General features: G+C 49.4%; 8 protein-coding genes across 9 annotated transcripts; 3 read left to right on the top strand and 5 right to left on the bottom strand.

Moving 5' to 3' along the window:
- Positions 1-167: 167 nt before the first annotated feature.
- TERG_03304 (uncharacterized protein) lies at positions 168-2,538 on the bottom strand (the record flags this gene model as incomplete). Its single annotated transcript, XM_003236209.1, has 5 exons — positions 168-787; positions 843-908; positions 969-1,124; positions 1,174-1,498; positions 1,564-2,538. The coding sequence occupies 5 exons, from the start codon at positions 2,536-2,538 to the stop codon at positions 168-170; spliced, it is 2,142 nt and encodes a 713-aa protein (XP_003236257.1).
- A 3,382-nt stretch (positions 2,539-5,920) lies between these two features.
- TERG_11981 (uncharacterized protein) lies at positions 5,921-6,316 on the bottom strand (the record flags this gene model as incomplete). Its single annotated transcript, XM_047751010.1, has 1 exon — positions 5,921-6,316. The coding sequence occupies one exon, from the start codon at positions 6,314-6,316 to the stop codon at positions 5,921-5,923; it is 396 nt and encodes a 131-aa protein (XP_047605902.1).
- A 188-nt stretch (positions 6,317-6,504) lies between these two features.
- On the bottom strand, positions 6,505-6,825 carry TERG_08777 (uncharacterized protein; the record flags this gene model as incomplete). Its single annotated transcript, XM_003236207.1, has 2 exons — positions 6,505-6,578; positions 6,648-6,825. 2 exons carry the CDS (start codon positions 6,823-6,825, stop codon positions 6,505-6,507), a joined length of 252 nt encoding a protein of 83 aa, XP_003236255.1.
- Positions 6,826-7,162: 337 nt separating this feature from the next.
- TERG_11980 (uncharacterized protein) lies at positions 7,163-7,558 on the top strand (the record flags this gene model as incomplete). Its single annotated transcript, XM_047751009.1, has 2 exons — positions 7,163-7,292; positions 7,383-7,558. The coding sequence occupies 2 exons, from the start codon at positions 7,163-7,165 to the stop codon at positions 7,556-7,558; spliced, it is 306 nt and encodes a 101-aa protein (XP_047605901.1).
- A 36-nt stretch (positions 7,559-7,594) lies between these two features.
- On the top strand, positions 7,595-8,358 carry TERG_03302 (uncharacterized protein; the record flags this gene model as incomplete). The annotated part of the gene is made up of 2 exons (XM_003236206.1): positions 7,595-7,901; positions 8,075-8,358. The coding sequence occupies 2 exons, from the start codon at positions 7,595-7,597 to the stop codon at positions 8,356-8,358; spliced, it is 591 nt and encodes a 196-aa protein (XP_003236254.1).
- A 77-nt stretch (positions 8,359-8,435) lies between these two features.
- TERG_08776 (uncharacterized protein) lies at positions 8,436-8,897 on the bottom strand (the record flags this gene model as incomplete). Its single annotated transcript, XM_003236205.1, has 2 exons — positions 8,436-8,785; positions 8,858-8,897. The coding sequence occupies 2 exons, from the start codon at positions 8,895-8,897 to the stop codon at positions 8,436-8,438; spliced, it is 390 nt and encodes a 129-aa protein (XP_003236253.1).
- A 478-nt stretch (positions 8,898-9,375) lies between these two features.
- Positions 9,376-11,340, top strand: TERG_03301 (uncharacterized protein; the record flags this gene model as incomplete). The annotated part of the gene is made up of 1 exon (XM_003236204.1): positions 9,376-11,340. One exon carries the CDS (start codon positions 9,376-9,378, stop codon positions 11,338-11,340), a length of 1,965 nt encoding a protein of 654 aa, XP_003236252.1.
- TERG_03300 lies at positions 9,525-13,584 on the bottom strand. 2 transcript variants are annotated; one of them, XM_003236203.2, is made up of 3 exons: positions 12,988-13,584; positions 12,583-12,758; positions 9,525-12,486 (listed from the first exon to the last, which is right to left on the bottom strand). In XM_003236203.2, the coding sequence occupies exons 1-3, from the start codon at positions 13,030-13,032 to the stop codon at positions 12,033-12,035; spliced, it is 675 nt and encodes a 224-aa protein (XP_003236251.1). In that variant the 5' UTR covers positions 13,033-13,584; the 3' UTR covers positions 9,525-12,032. The 2 variants fall into 2 exon arrangements, with proteins under 2 accessions (XP_003236251.1, XP_047605900.1); XM_047749546.1 differs by having other exon boundaries at positions 12,583-13,584.
- Between the last annotated feature and the right edge of the window lies 1 nt (position 13,585).

The following is a 13,585-nucleotide window of genomic DNA, read 5'->3' as shown; positions in this document are numbered from 1 at the left end:
GTTATTATTGATAAGATGGGATTCAGACGAGATTTCGGACGAGAAGATGTTTAATAATGCATTTATTGATGGTTAACGGGGCTTTCATGAGCTTGTGTTCTAACTGAACCAAATGGTGGAACGGGTCAGGGGCAAGTAGTTAAAGGAACCAACCACTGACAAGCAATTCAATCATACAAATCCATCGGTTTAGTGAAATCTCGTTTTGTGGCCTGGGGCGCGGAGACTTTAATACCACTCTCCATGCGCGAAAGAGTCATGTCATAGCCCTTCTGGTCGCACCATGACTTCACCATCTTGACTGCATTCTTGATCTCACGTCCATTCAGCTGCCACATGGAAAGCTCTTTCAAGTGTTCCTCGTTCAAATCATCCAAGGCGCTCTTCTCCTCGTTGCGGCCCGCCGTGGCAGGCAAAGGAGGCAGCCGGCTCAGGAACTTGGTCCAAACCTGAAGTCTGGCGGACGGGGATAGCGATTTGAACAGCAGATGGAGGTTTATGCGAGATCTGAAGGCTGTGTCAATGGTATCGTAAAGGTTAGTAGTCAGGAAGATGACACCACGGTAATACTCGAGTTCGCGGAGGAAGATGGATACGAGTTCATTGCGGTGGATGTCGTTTGGGTTACGCTCTGCCATGAAGACGTCTGCTTCGTCAAGGAGGATGACAGCGTTCCATTCCAGGGCCAGCTCGAATACCTTTTTGATGTTATTTCCCAACTCTGCCGCCTGGATGCCCAGGTCCTCAGCCTGAAGGTAAAATAAGGGTTTGCGGCATCTGTCAGCAACTATATGGATTGTCAGCAGGATGTCCTCGCTTCCTGGAGTACGTGGCTTTCTTACCTGCTTCGGCAGTGAGGGTTTTTCCTGTGCCAGGAGGTCCGGAGAGGAGAATATTCAATCCTTGACCTGGGCCGAGTCAGACATCACAATATATCTGAAATTTCAAAAACGAGAGTATTGACTGACCTTTCCCAGTTATGACATCATCCGACATCTTCATCGAACTATAGTGGTGTTCAACAAAGGATAGTATCAGGTCCTTCTGCTGTTCGTCATATACCAAGTGATCATAAGCCTCATCATTCCACTTGACCTGTTCAATATCCTCGACATAAAAGTTGACTGTACCCGTCAGCACTATGAATACCCTTCAGATATTTGCTACACTTACGCCACTCCTTATTTTTCAGGGCGAAGCCCTCGAGGAACGGACACATATACATCATCTCATCCCCTAGACCAAGTATTCCTTTTTTGTTCTTTTCCTGTTCTTCTATTGAAATGTGCTTTGTTGTCTTCGGTTTAGCTCCACCGGTAAGGCTGGCATTGTTTGGCCCAGTTATATGCAACACGAACTTCTCAGTCTCGGGGTCCTTATCCGTTGGAAGAATACGCGTTTTGCGTTTAATTGGATTCTCAACTCCGTTTTCAGGGTTTCTTTGAGCCTCATGGTGCTTATTGTATCCAACAACATCAATCAGAATCCTACCATCCACCTGGACAAGCTCGGTTAGCAAGCTATATGTATTCACTGGAATGTTCGAACTGGTAGAAGCCATACATTGTGCTTGATCATCCCGTCCTTGCTCTTATAGAGAGCTACACCAGTGTAAGAACCATAAGAAAGCCCCTGATACTCAAGCGACTTTCTCGCTCGCTTTATCAGGCGCGACTTGACGGCCTCTGGATCATCATGGAACCTGAGCGGGTAGAAGGATAAATCTGTGATGGGGATATTCCCCTCAAAGGCACAGATTACACTCTTATACTCGTCCCAGACGTAATCTTGACCATCAAACTTCATGATATTGCAACGTAGGCGCATTACTGATCGCGAATTGCACTTGATAATTTCGGTATTGATAACTTTGCCGAGGAACTCGCAATCTCCTTGCCAGATATATACTGGGGCACCAGTAGGAAAATAAGCCCAGAGCAGATTGAACGAGGCAAGGCCGCTGGCCTGTAACGGCTGGATACGACTTCGAGTTTCAGCAAACATGTCATCCATCAAGGTCAGGAGGAGTTCGAGATGCTCGCGGAAAGGGGTGCCTTTGCCTGCATCCTTGAGCAGCGCCGCAATTTCGTCTGCATTGAAGTAGAGCGGCGCAAAGGGGGTGGTGAACTCTGCTGCCTCTGTCTTTTCGAGGTATATTTCATCTTTCTCAACGATGTCCTTAAGTGCAGCAACCAGGAGGGGACTCTGGACGGTAATCTTGAAGTATTTCAGTGTAGGGCGGCCGCTGATGACGGGCTTGTCTGGGTCCACGATCTTGTACACTTTGATGGCTGCTCGATCCTGGGCCCTGGACACACTCTTGCTGAGCTGCTTAGGGGGGTAATCTACCCATCTTCGGTTGTCCTCGCGGCTGTCTTTGGCCTCATAGAGGATTTTGATAAGCGCGTCTGCTCCCTGGACGTTCTCTTCAGGGGCGCTCGCGCTGTTTCGAGCCTGTGAGCGAGGCTTGATCTTGTCGCCAGTTCCAAACGTCCTGCACCTCCACCTCCAGATGGCCTCGGAGACGTTGAATCCCATGCTGAGACTGTAAATAGTTACAGCTGCTGGGAGGTTTGGTGGCTGGCTGTCTGGTTGATGATATTTGGCAGTAGTTCTCAGATAACTACAACAGGAGACAGAGCAAAGTGAGAAAAAAAAAAAAATAAAAATAAAAATAAAAATAAAAAAAAAGCCGAAGAAACAATTGGAAACAAAGGGATTCTTGTGGTAGAGACTTTCAAAGGACAAAATGGTGAATCTGCTGTGGTTTTATATATGCAGAAGAGCTGCGAGCTGCCTTGCTGGCCTCTCTGTGTGAGCCTGCACCAGGCGCAGCAAGCAGGCAGATTTATATCCAGCAGCAACCTGGTTGAGTAACCAAGAGAAAACAGAGACAAGCACTGCCTCCAGGCCCCTGCAGCAAGTATGTATCTGCCTAGGCCTAGCCATTCACTCTCCCTGCCCCAGTGCTGATTGGGACAGGGAGATGGATAGTCTGAGAAGAGTGGCTTGACCTGCATCCCAGCAGACACCATTCAATCTTTACATCTGGCCAGGCAGCAGAGGCTCCAGCCGAAGAAGATATCAACAGTATGGTCAACAGCGCCACGGATACGATACGGCAAAGACAAGCTCTCAACTAGTGCGAGTCTGCTGGAAGCGATGAAGCAGGCTGATTTGTATCTGTTCAGCCACGTTCACATTGAACAGCGTGCCGGCCTTTGCCCTCTGAAGCGAAGGCACCGACAGTCTCGCTCGCCTATTGACCCAGAAACCATTCCGTACGGATTGAGCCTCGTCTATTTGGCCTGGCGATGGCCTCTTGTTCTGCGTCCAGCTTCACGATGGAGAATGCTGGAGCCTGAAAATTCCGGCTTGCGGCTCAGCTGGTTAACTAGTTAAGGGGGTTGACCAGCCGCAGCGGCCGCAGCTGCAGCTCTTCGATCTGAGGTTAGACGTAGCTATATGGCTGTATGCGAGACAATCCCTTACGGTTGACTGTTTGCTGTCAAGCTCTGGGGAAGGACAGAGACAAGACTGGGAGACGTCAGTTCAATTTCTGCTGGTGTTTTTCTGCCCCTGAATAGCTGGTTATAAGTTATCGCAACGAACGAGCCAGCTCGATAACTAAGACCTAATATTGGTAACAATGATGACTGAAACGGGGCAAATAGGAGAAGTAAACACATCGAATCCTTCAGACGTTTGTTGATGACGGTGGATTCTCGAGATTCAAACAAGCTCTGCCCTTGCGAGTCCAACCTCCCGCAACCTCCGGGCTTCGGATAAGAGGACGTTCAAGTTCAGCAGGATTACAACTACTGTAGTTACATGGAGTACGCCGTGAGACAACTCGCCGGGGACTCCGTTGATTTATCAAGGAGTTCATAGTGCTGACGCGAGATCCCTTCAAGGAGTATCACTTCATGGACGGCTAGCTACTTGATTCTGTCGTTGCTTTACAGAGCGGCAACATGCAGCAGAGAATTCCGTTGTTCTCGCCTCTGAAGGATTCGATATTGACTGGCTAGCGAGGGAGTTCGCCAGGCTGGAATGTGGTGTCACTGGTGCTTCCGTCTTTTCACTACTCCGTACAGGTTTTATGAATCTCACAGCCGACCATTGTTAAGCTCGATTATGATGGAAGAATCCAAACGTTCTCTTTGCCTGGGCGGCTCAATGGACAACCGGCTAACTACCGACAGCTCAGCAAAGTTCGCCTGATGGAGACTCTGATCCTCCAAGATTATCAAAAATTACCTGCATTTTTTGCTGCCAATCTCGTATCCCCAGGGGTTGAACCCTAGTCGGGACACTGCAGCAAAGACACACTCCAGTGCCACGCTGCCTAAAAGTCAGCTTGGATGGACATGGGGAAGCTCCCGTGTCGCTACGACAAGTTCGAGGAATAACTGTACTCGGGATAGCTCCGTGGAGCCAGCCATGCACGATGCACAGTTGTTCGCTGGGCGCTAGATATATCAGCGAAGATGCCTCTGGCCTGCCCTTCAGGGTATTTCGACTGGCTTCTTGACAGTCCCAAGGATATGCAGTCATGATCTCTCGATACATATACAGAGGCCTCGCAGGGGCTGGTCGACCAGTCTGTTGTTTACCGCCCCATCTGGTTCTACGAGGCAGACGTACCGTTACAACAACTAATGTGCCAACAACATTCGACGAAGAAACGGATGTTTTGGTGATAGGAAGTGGTGCGGGAGGTTTAACTGCTGCTCTGCGAGCGCAGTCTCACGGACTTCGGGCCCTGGTGGTCGAGAAAGATGAGGCCATAGGAGGGACGTCCGCCTACTCCGGCGGTGCGATGTGGATCCCAAACACCCATCTATCTCAAGCGGCCGGCGTAAAGGATAGCAAGGAAGACGTCTTGAAATACCTCGAAGCAACTATTGGAGATGTTGGCCCTGTATCTTCCAGAGAGCGAAAAGTTGCATTTCTCGACAACGGGCCTCGACTAGTGGAGTTCCTGGAGAAGGCCGGGTTCCAATGGCGTCTGGGAAAAGGAGGATGTCCTGATTACTTCCCGGAGATACCAGGCGGTTTAATGTTTGGTCGGACCTTGGAGCCAAAGATTTTTAATATGAAGAAACTTGGGTCTTGGAGGAGTTTGGTTAGAAAACGCCCTGGACCCCCTATTGCTGCATACGTGACGGAGACCAACAGTGCCCTCAGATCGGGGGCTTCATGGAGTGATTTCAATGCCCTGCTTAAAATTGTCCTGCGCCAGGCCCTGCTCACCCTTCTTGGACAGGCTCCCTCGGCAATGGGCCAGGCACTGGTGTCCCAGCTGCTTTACCTTCACAAGCAAGCTGGCACCCCGATACAACGCAAAACTGCCCTGGTTGACTTGATCATGGACGGGTCCACGGTTGTTGGAGCCACGGTCAAACAAGAAGGCGGCCAGAAAACCATCCGCGCCTCTCGTGGAGTCCTTCTCGCCGCAGGAGGCTTCGCTCACAATAAGAAGCTCAGGGAGAAATGGGGTCCTTCGCCGGCCAGTGTTGAATGGACGAGCGCTCCCCCAGGGGATACAGGAGACGCTATTACTGCGGCCATGAAGGTCGGTGCTGGCACTGCTCTGCTGGACGATGCCTGGTGGGGACCAACTGTCATCTGCCCGCTGAACGGGACAAACGTCTTTGCCCTGACTGAACGAGCCCGGCCGTTCAGTATCATTGTCGATTCATCCGGGTCCAGATTTATGAACGAAGCTGAACCGTATACAGATGCCGGTCACCACCAGTACGAACGGCACCAGAGCGTAAACGCTATCCCAGCCTGGCTGATCGTTGACCACTCGTTCCGCAAGCGATATAGCATTGGAGGCCTGCTCCCTTTGCAGCCTGATCCAAAGAACAGCCTCACGTCTGGGCACTTGTTCAAAGCCGATACCATCCCAGATCTAGCGCGACAGATTGGCGTTGATCCTGCCGGACTTGAGAAGACACTGTCTCGCTTTAATAAGATGGCGAGAGCAGGAGTCGATGAAGATTTTCACCGGGGTGTTTCTGCGTTTGACAAGTACTTTGGAGATCCCAATATAGGACCCAATCCTAGCTTGGGGCCGATTGAGAAGCCACCGTTCTATGCAGCCCGGATTTACCCAGGTGATTTGGGCACCAAGGGAGGACTGCTCACAGATGAGTTTGCGAGGGTGCTTAGAGACAGTGACGGGAAGCCCATTGAACGGCTCTACGCTGCGGGCAACACCAGCGCGAGCGTCATGGGCAGGACGTATTCTGGCGCTGGCGCTACCATTGCGCCTGCCATGACGTTTTCCTTCATCGCCGTCGATCATATGGCGAGTTGTACGTGATATAAGCTCCAGTAATAACAAATGGATAGATCTGGATATTTGAATGGTTAAGCCCTATATCGGTAAACTCAAGTATGAGCCCAGTACTCCGTATTAGGCCCTGTAGATCCCCCAGTTGAATAAGGTAGCAATGCCATCTGCTTCCGCATACAGCCAACCCTCAGGAAATGTTAACGCCCCTCTCCGGTGGCGTACTCGATACCTGCGTCGGTATCGTAAGGGATAGGGTCACCCTCGCGGACAACTATTGTCTTTCAGCACCAAAAAGATGTACTATAACTACTTGAATATATCGGAACTCAGGAAGACTTACTCTCTGGGGCGTAATTCTGTATATACGCAGTGATCTCCTCAGGGCTTTCATTATTCATGTCTTCGCGCATTTTCTCGAACCGGGTAGCAGCTTTCTTGCCTTGAAGCTCTGGTGAGGTGATCGGGGGGAACGACTTGAGTGAAGCTGGAGAATCGGCTGAGTCGGCTGTTGGTTTCATGGCAGTCATTTTCTCCCGGCGAGAAATCATACCAATTCTACATCCAGAGGCAAAGGAGGACGGATGGAAAGCTGTACAGAGGAGGCATATCCCATTATCGTGTATGGCGTGTAATAAGTCAACGTCATCATCAACTCGTAACTAAATAGTTAACTAGTGCGGAGGAAGGGAAAGAAATGCCATTTTGACGGAATATAATTAATCTAATCCTCATTGCTATACCGGCTATAGTACCTCAGGTATCCAATGCTGGATGGTCAACATTTCACCTTCTTTCAGGTCAAGGCTTAGTTTCTGGCCCAACAATGTCGAAAAAGAACAAGACTCGAGGAGCTGGATGGCGCAGGCTCAAAAAGAGTCGAAAGCAGCACGATTCAACATCCACACATTGAAGCGGCTGCAGAAGGCTGTGGCAGCAGATCTGGAAACTGACCTGATATCGTACTTCCCGAAGGATTACTCCAGGCGTCTGTCTGAAATGCGGACTCCGTTACTCCCTCCAACGAGTTAAGATTCCCTCCACCATTAGAGGCTGCTTTTTCTAACTTCTCTGCTAGTAACACCTATATCTGCTGCACCAACGTCAGGATCAGCTACTGAAAAAGATATCCGCGTATTTCTATGGCCTTCCGAACCCACCGCCGTTATATTTCCCTTGGCTGACTCGGTCCGAAGCCTGCTGGAGGATGCAGACGTGTCCGAGGCGCTAGTAGGGGCTTATGCGGCGCTGTGAAATTCTCTGGAAAAGCCCATTTCCTCAAGAAAGAAGATGGTTTTCAAATGCGATGGAAATATCGTCATCAAAGCAATAAAGAACGCGCTGGACTACACTGAATATAACAACACTGCAGTACCTGGAAGTGCACAAGCTGACTGTTCCTGCTCCAAGGCCATCTGGATTACTGCGATTGAACGATGTCTCTCTCATTTTCATGACCTACACCTCCACGACAACACTGGCAGATATCTGGGCAGGGCTGGATATATCACAGAAAAGGTCCATCCAAGATCAGCTCAACCAAATCCTAACCGATCTAAGGTCTCTTTCACACCCTACTGGGACACCTCTTGGAGGGGTTTGTGGTGTAGGCTGTAAAGATATCAGGAGACATCTCAGCCGTAGTACTAACCATATTCTGACTAGTTATTGAAGCTTTCAAGAGATTTTTATTCCCTTCTTTACGCACTTCTATTTTTACGGAGATTATTAACCGGCTCCGTCAACGCTATACCTAACCCCAGCAATTAGAAATTCAATGTGTCTTTACACATGGTGATCTACGACCAGATAATATCACTGTGGAACCAAGTGATGACTACCAATTCCGAGTTACGGGTCTTCTAGATTGGGAATATAGTGGGTTCTATCCCGAGTATTACGAGTTGATTAGGAGCACAAACGGTCTCAGCCCTTCTGTGGATAATGACTGGTACTTGTCCTACCTGAGTGTATTCACCAGAACGCTATGGCATGTGGTGGTTACCGGACTACGCTCAGGGGGCCTTCGTGGAGTGATTATCATTTGGCTCTGAGAGGGAATGGAGGAATCTCAGAATTGACACTAGATAGCAATGAAAACTAGGTTAGAAGATTGCGCCTCGCTTTTCCTTCAATTCCTCTCTGGCTGTACGGTACTCAATATGCACTCATTTTCTAGCCTGTCAAGAACATCAAGCACATAGTCCTGACAATCCCATTCCACGTTACGGTTATTCACAGGTGTCGCATCGGAAACATCGTACACTCTTTGAATGTCTTCATCGCTAATCGTAGCAACGAAGACTTTTCCAACATAATTCTTCGAATGTTCCGGTCTCGAATACTCGACATCGGGCTGGAAGAGTGGATGCGATCCAGTAGCCTCAAAGGTTACATCGAGATCATCGGCATTAAGACACAATGCCCAACGTTGAAAGTTGTCCGTAACGGGGTTGATAGAAAACAACGTGCAGCTTAGGACTGTTCATTTTTGCCCGTCTGGCTGCAAGACGTCTACATATGCATGCGTTCCTTTCAGAACTCTTTTCATACCTATCCGAATATCTTTGGCGGCGATTGTATCCGTGGGCATTAGGATGCAAGAAGGACTTCTTGGATGAGGGATGTCCTGGAATACTAAATGTGATATAAATCGAGCAGCAGCAGCCTCATGACTAAGCAGTCTGCTGATTAAGCCACTTGATGTTGATGCACGTCACGCCCGGCTTTGAGATTCCAAACGACGATAGACAAGCCGGGGGCGGAGACGAGCAGATATCAAAATAGATTGATCGATACCGCAGACACACTCGCCGTTCGTCCGTTATCTTGGTCTATCCTTATCTGGCAGCATGGAGACGGCTGTTCCCTAGCGTCTTCTTCTTTTCGTTTGTTTGTCTGTTTAGCCTCGTCGCTGGCTCGTTAACTAGACGGCTCCTTATCTTCCGATAACGCCTCAGGACTCGACGGAAGTACAAGGGCCTCCCTCGCATCACCACCGCCGTGCCACAACAGCACAGAATCCTACGTGATATACACACGGATATTCGTCCTCGGGGGCAGCTCCTACCATGGCATTTCGTCTCCCCGACCAGACGCCGCAGAGACAACACCCGTATCCAGGTTCCGGTCGTGCTCTGACGACACCGCCAAATGTACCCCAGCCACACGCCAGGGCAGACGAGGAGGACTCGCAGGAATGGGTGCTCTTCTCTCCCGTAGAGGCCCAGTCCACAGCAGCCCACAGCCATACTGCGTCTACTGAACGAACGCCCCGGACAGCTGGTCTGTCGCGGTTGAGTGACTTTGGGTCCTTGGAGACCGCTGCTCAATCGTCAGGTCCGCTTTACAGCGAAAGAAATGACGGAGAGACAGAAGGCCAGGAAGGGCAACTTCAGGACACAGGCCTGCAGGAGGACGATGTCACGGAGCTGGACAGTCTCGATGATGGACTCCAGGCGTTTCGAGACCCACAGCTGGACCAGAGCGGCGGCCCTGCCATGCTACCGGCTCATGATGGACTGGGAACGTTTTCACCTTCTGGGGTGAACGTACAAGAGCAGTTATGGCAGCATGAACAGTTCAATCCCGGGAGGATTGGGGAAACAAGGCAGAGGAGCAGCTCGAGTGTGCAGAGGCATCTGGACACTGCTAATGAATCTCAAACCATGGGTATTGGTATGGAGAGGGAGAGATGGCAGAGAATCGAGCAGTGGCGCATGGAACAGAGCAAAGTGCTGTTACAGGAGATAGAAAAGGAAACGAGACGACGCAGACAGAGAAAACAAAGGGCACAAAGCAAGAACTCTGACACAATGCACCCACTTCGATCCATAGTCTCGGAAGATATCACATCCAAGACGGATGCATCACTTACTGCTAGCCAAGCAGCACTTGATACCACGGTTGATACCACTCCTAGTGATGATACGGATTCGGATGAATCATTCTGGCAACGAATTACTCGCAGTGTCATCAATGGTCTCATTGGAATCGATGACTCTCTTCTCGCCGTCATATTTGGAGAATCGCTAGTCACCGACATAGCTGACAGTGATACCAACAGTACTCCACCTCAAAATCAGCCAGATAGCTCCTTCACTGGCAACAGATACCCACGAACCACCACTTTAACCACCGATAGTTCAGTCAACATAGGTGAAACCATTCCCAACGTAATGAGCTCATCAACAAGGGACGGGTGGTGGCAAGAACGCCTACTCGAACGAATTGCTCGAGAACTCGGTATTCTCGTCCATCAAATCTACGAACACCCCGGGGCATTCACCGCATATATGCGGACCAACATTGATCCCTCAACAGAATATGCTGGTATGCCTATATCTCAACCTACGGCAACACCAACTGTGTCAGCCATGACCTCCAGGCGTGAATCACACAGCAGCCATGAAAACACAACTTCCGTGCCATCACCTACTTTCCACCCAACGATGCAAGATGCTGCAACTTCCAGGCACGCAGCACTCTGGGGCATAGAAGAAGATGCACCTACTCAGGGAGATACTGAAACTAGCCATATCCTCTCGGAATCAGAACGCCGCGAACGTGACCGTGAGTACTGGGAACGAGAACTAAACATCAAGATGGTGTTCCGATACCTCCGCAATCGTTTCGCTGCAACAGCGACTGGAGACGCTAGTAGCACCAACGATAACACCGATACCACCGAGCTTACCTCTCCACAACATAGAGCTCAACGACAGCGTCAACATGATCCTATCCGTGCAGCAATCATCCGCCAGCATCACCCACTAGTTGCTCGTGCGGAAGCAAACTCGCGTTTCCGCCAACAATCTTCACGCATCCATCGCCATCAACAACATCACCACCACCACCATCATATGCGTGGTTCCATTAGTCCAAGCTGTGCAAGCCAGAGCCAAAGTACTCGTAAGTCTGTTTCAACAAAACGAACCGGCTCCAGCAGGCATTACTGGGACATAAGCGGGAGTGCTGGCAGTAGCAATGCTCCATTAGCTGTTGGTGGCGGCATGGGCAGCTGGGGAGACATCTAAACTTGCCATGGTGTCTCGAACTTGTTCATTATCGACCTGCATTGAATTGCATAACCGCGTGTAACTTTGAGTGTCTGTGAGGATATCGGCGTTTTTCGGTTTGACGTGCCTTGGAGTGATGGCCTCGACTATTTTTACCTGATATTTTTATCTCACTGGAGCAGTTGACCTAGATGGGAGTCTCTCTTTACTCATATAATTCCTATATTATTCCTCTAAGTCACCCTTCGCCATAACGTTACTAACAAGACGAAATGAGTTCTGCAGCATACGGTGCCATTATTTGACTTTCCCACTCATATAATTGCATACCTTGTCTGTATCCAATATATTACTGGATAGATAATAATGCTATATTAGCTGACCTTACGCTGATTTTAAATATTCATGAATACTATATGGTCGAGAGCAAAGTATCTCACTGTGATCCACTAGAAACGACCCGTTTTGTAGACATGCCAACAAATTCAGTGTGAAAACAGTCGAATATCCGGTTCAAAACATGCGTTCATCTTACAGAGCAGCCATAGGTACTTCGTATATGAGCAAGAAAAGGGAGTATTATGCTCATTTTTTTTGTCATTATTTGATTCATTTATTCCTTTCTGAGATAACTGTTGTGTATTGCCTCAATCAAAACAAGCAAACAAATCGAAACCTCAAACCCAAACCCGCTTTTGAAAACTCATGCTCTATGCCTCCTGGGAAACATTCTCATAAGCATCTGGGAATCTTCGCATGTTGGTCTCGACTGGGCCTTTGTTTCTCAAGAACTGGACGTAAGCACCATCGATCTTGACACGTCCCTCCTGTCGGAGACGGATGTACTCCTCTCGTCGAAGAGGGGTGAAGCCCCAGTTCTTGGAGACAATGATCTTTTGGCGACCAGGGAACTTGTACATGGAACGGCGGAGGGCCTCGACGGCGGTGGCGCGGTGAGCATCACGGGTGCGGACGGAAAGGAGAATCTGGCCGATGTTGACACGGGCGACGGAGCCGTTGGGTTTACCGAAAGCACCACGCATACCGGTCTGCAATCTATCGGCACCAGCGCACGACAACATCTTGTTGATACGGACGACGTGGAATGGATGGGCACGGACACGCAGGTGGAAACCTTCCTTTCCGGCAATCTTGACAAGGTACCTGATTGTTTCCCATCATGTTAGTACTTTTCTTCTTTCTTACCGATGCCAGTCGAATAGTAGGTGGTCATTGGAGTGGTTGTGGTTGGTAGCTTACTTGTTGGCGCAGATACGGGCGGCTTCGAGGGCTTCGGCACTCAGCTGTTCATATTCGTTGGAGACCATGTGGACGCAGAGAGGGAAGTCATCCACGTTGGCCTTCTTACGTCCAAGATCGAAGATTCGGATCTTAGGGTCTGGGACACCACGGTTGAAACGGGACTTGGGGTATGGCTAGATATTTCCAAGTTAGCCTCATATCCTTCCTCTCAACGTGTATTCGTATCCGTCCAAAAAAATGCTGCCACGGTTGCATCTCGAATGCGGCATCCACCATTCTGTATCTCTGGCAACAGCGAATCCAGGCGCATATCCACGAGATATCCTGATACCCCTCTCTTTCTTCCGAGTGCAATCCGCGGGAGCGCATGATAACGGGAGCATTTCAAAAGGTTCAACCCACCTTGTTCTTGCAGTAGCGATAACATCTTGCTGGACGGCGCGCCATCTTATCGGTTCGAGCGTGTATAACGAGCACTTCCTGCGAACGACAAGACTGGAAGAGGTTACGGTAGTGGTTTTAGTATTCTCGACGCAGCAGAGAAGCGAAGAGAAGAAGTTTCTCTTTCCCGTTTCGGGGCGAAAGTCGAACACACACACCGAAATAATTAATAAGCGGGCTGATTTCCAAGCAAGCCCTAAACCCTAACTTGGCGCCCAAACAGGCAATATCCAACCTCCAACTTCCAACGTCGCTCTTTGCTGTCAACTTCTCTTACATTCTTCGTCATCATCATCATCATCATCTTCTCTTCTTCTTCTTCTTTTTGTTTCCTTTATTACACTTTCTATTGAATTCGTCTTCTTCGTAACAGTGGTGACTGCAATCTAATAGCAAGGTCTATACGGCTTTGTCAGTTTGATACCGCCAGCAACTATGTCTAGCGATTGACACAATTGGGCTGCATATTTCCTACCACGGCTGGTCACTATCGCCAGTAGCCGCTGGATAACATGATCAGCGTTGCCTCTATCCAATATATTTTTCCAGGAAGAGCGTC

The sequence above is a fragment of the Trichophyton rubrum genome, assembly GCF_000151425.1.
Source record: "Trichophyton rubrum CBS 118892 genomic scaffold supercont2.3, whole genome shotgun sequence".
NCBI classification, from domain to species: domain Eukaryota; kingdom Fungi; phylum Ascomycota; class Eurotiomycetes; order Onygenales; family Arthrodermataceae; genus Trichophyton; species Trichophyton rubrum.
This window is presented reverse-complemented; position numbering and strand designations above follow the sequence as displayed.

Bases quoted from the DNA above. Each gene is read 5' to 3' on its own strand.
- TERG_03300 (XM_003236203.2), bottom strand. From the start codon at position 13,032: ATGGCGCGCCGTCCAGCAAGATGTTATCGCTACTGCAAGAACAAG. The intron at 12,759-12,987 runs GTGGGTTGAACC...GGAAATATCTAG, and splicing joins ATCGCTACTGCAAGAACAAG to CCATACCCCAAGTCCCGTTT. The intron at 12,487-12,582 runs GTAAGCTACCAA...GGAAACAATCAG, and splicing joins GCCCGTATCTGCGCCAACAA to GTACCTTGTCAAGATTGCCG.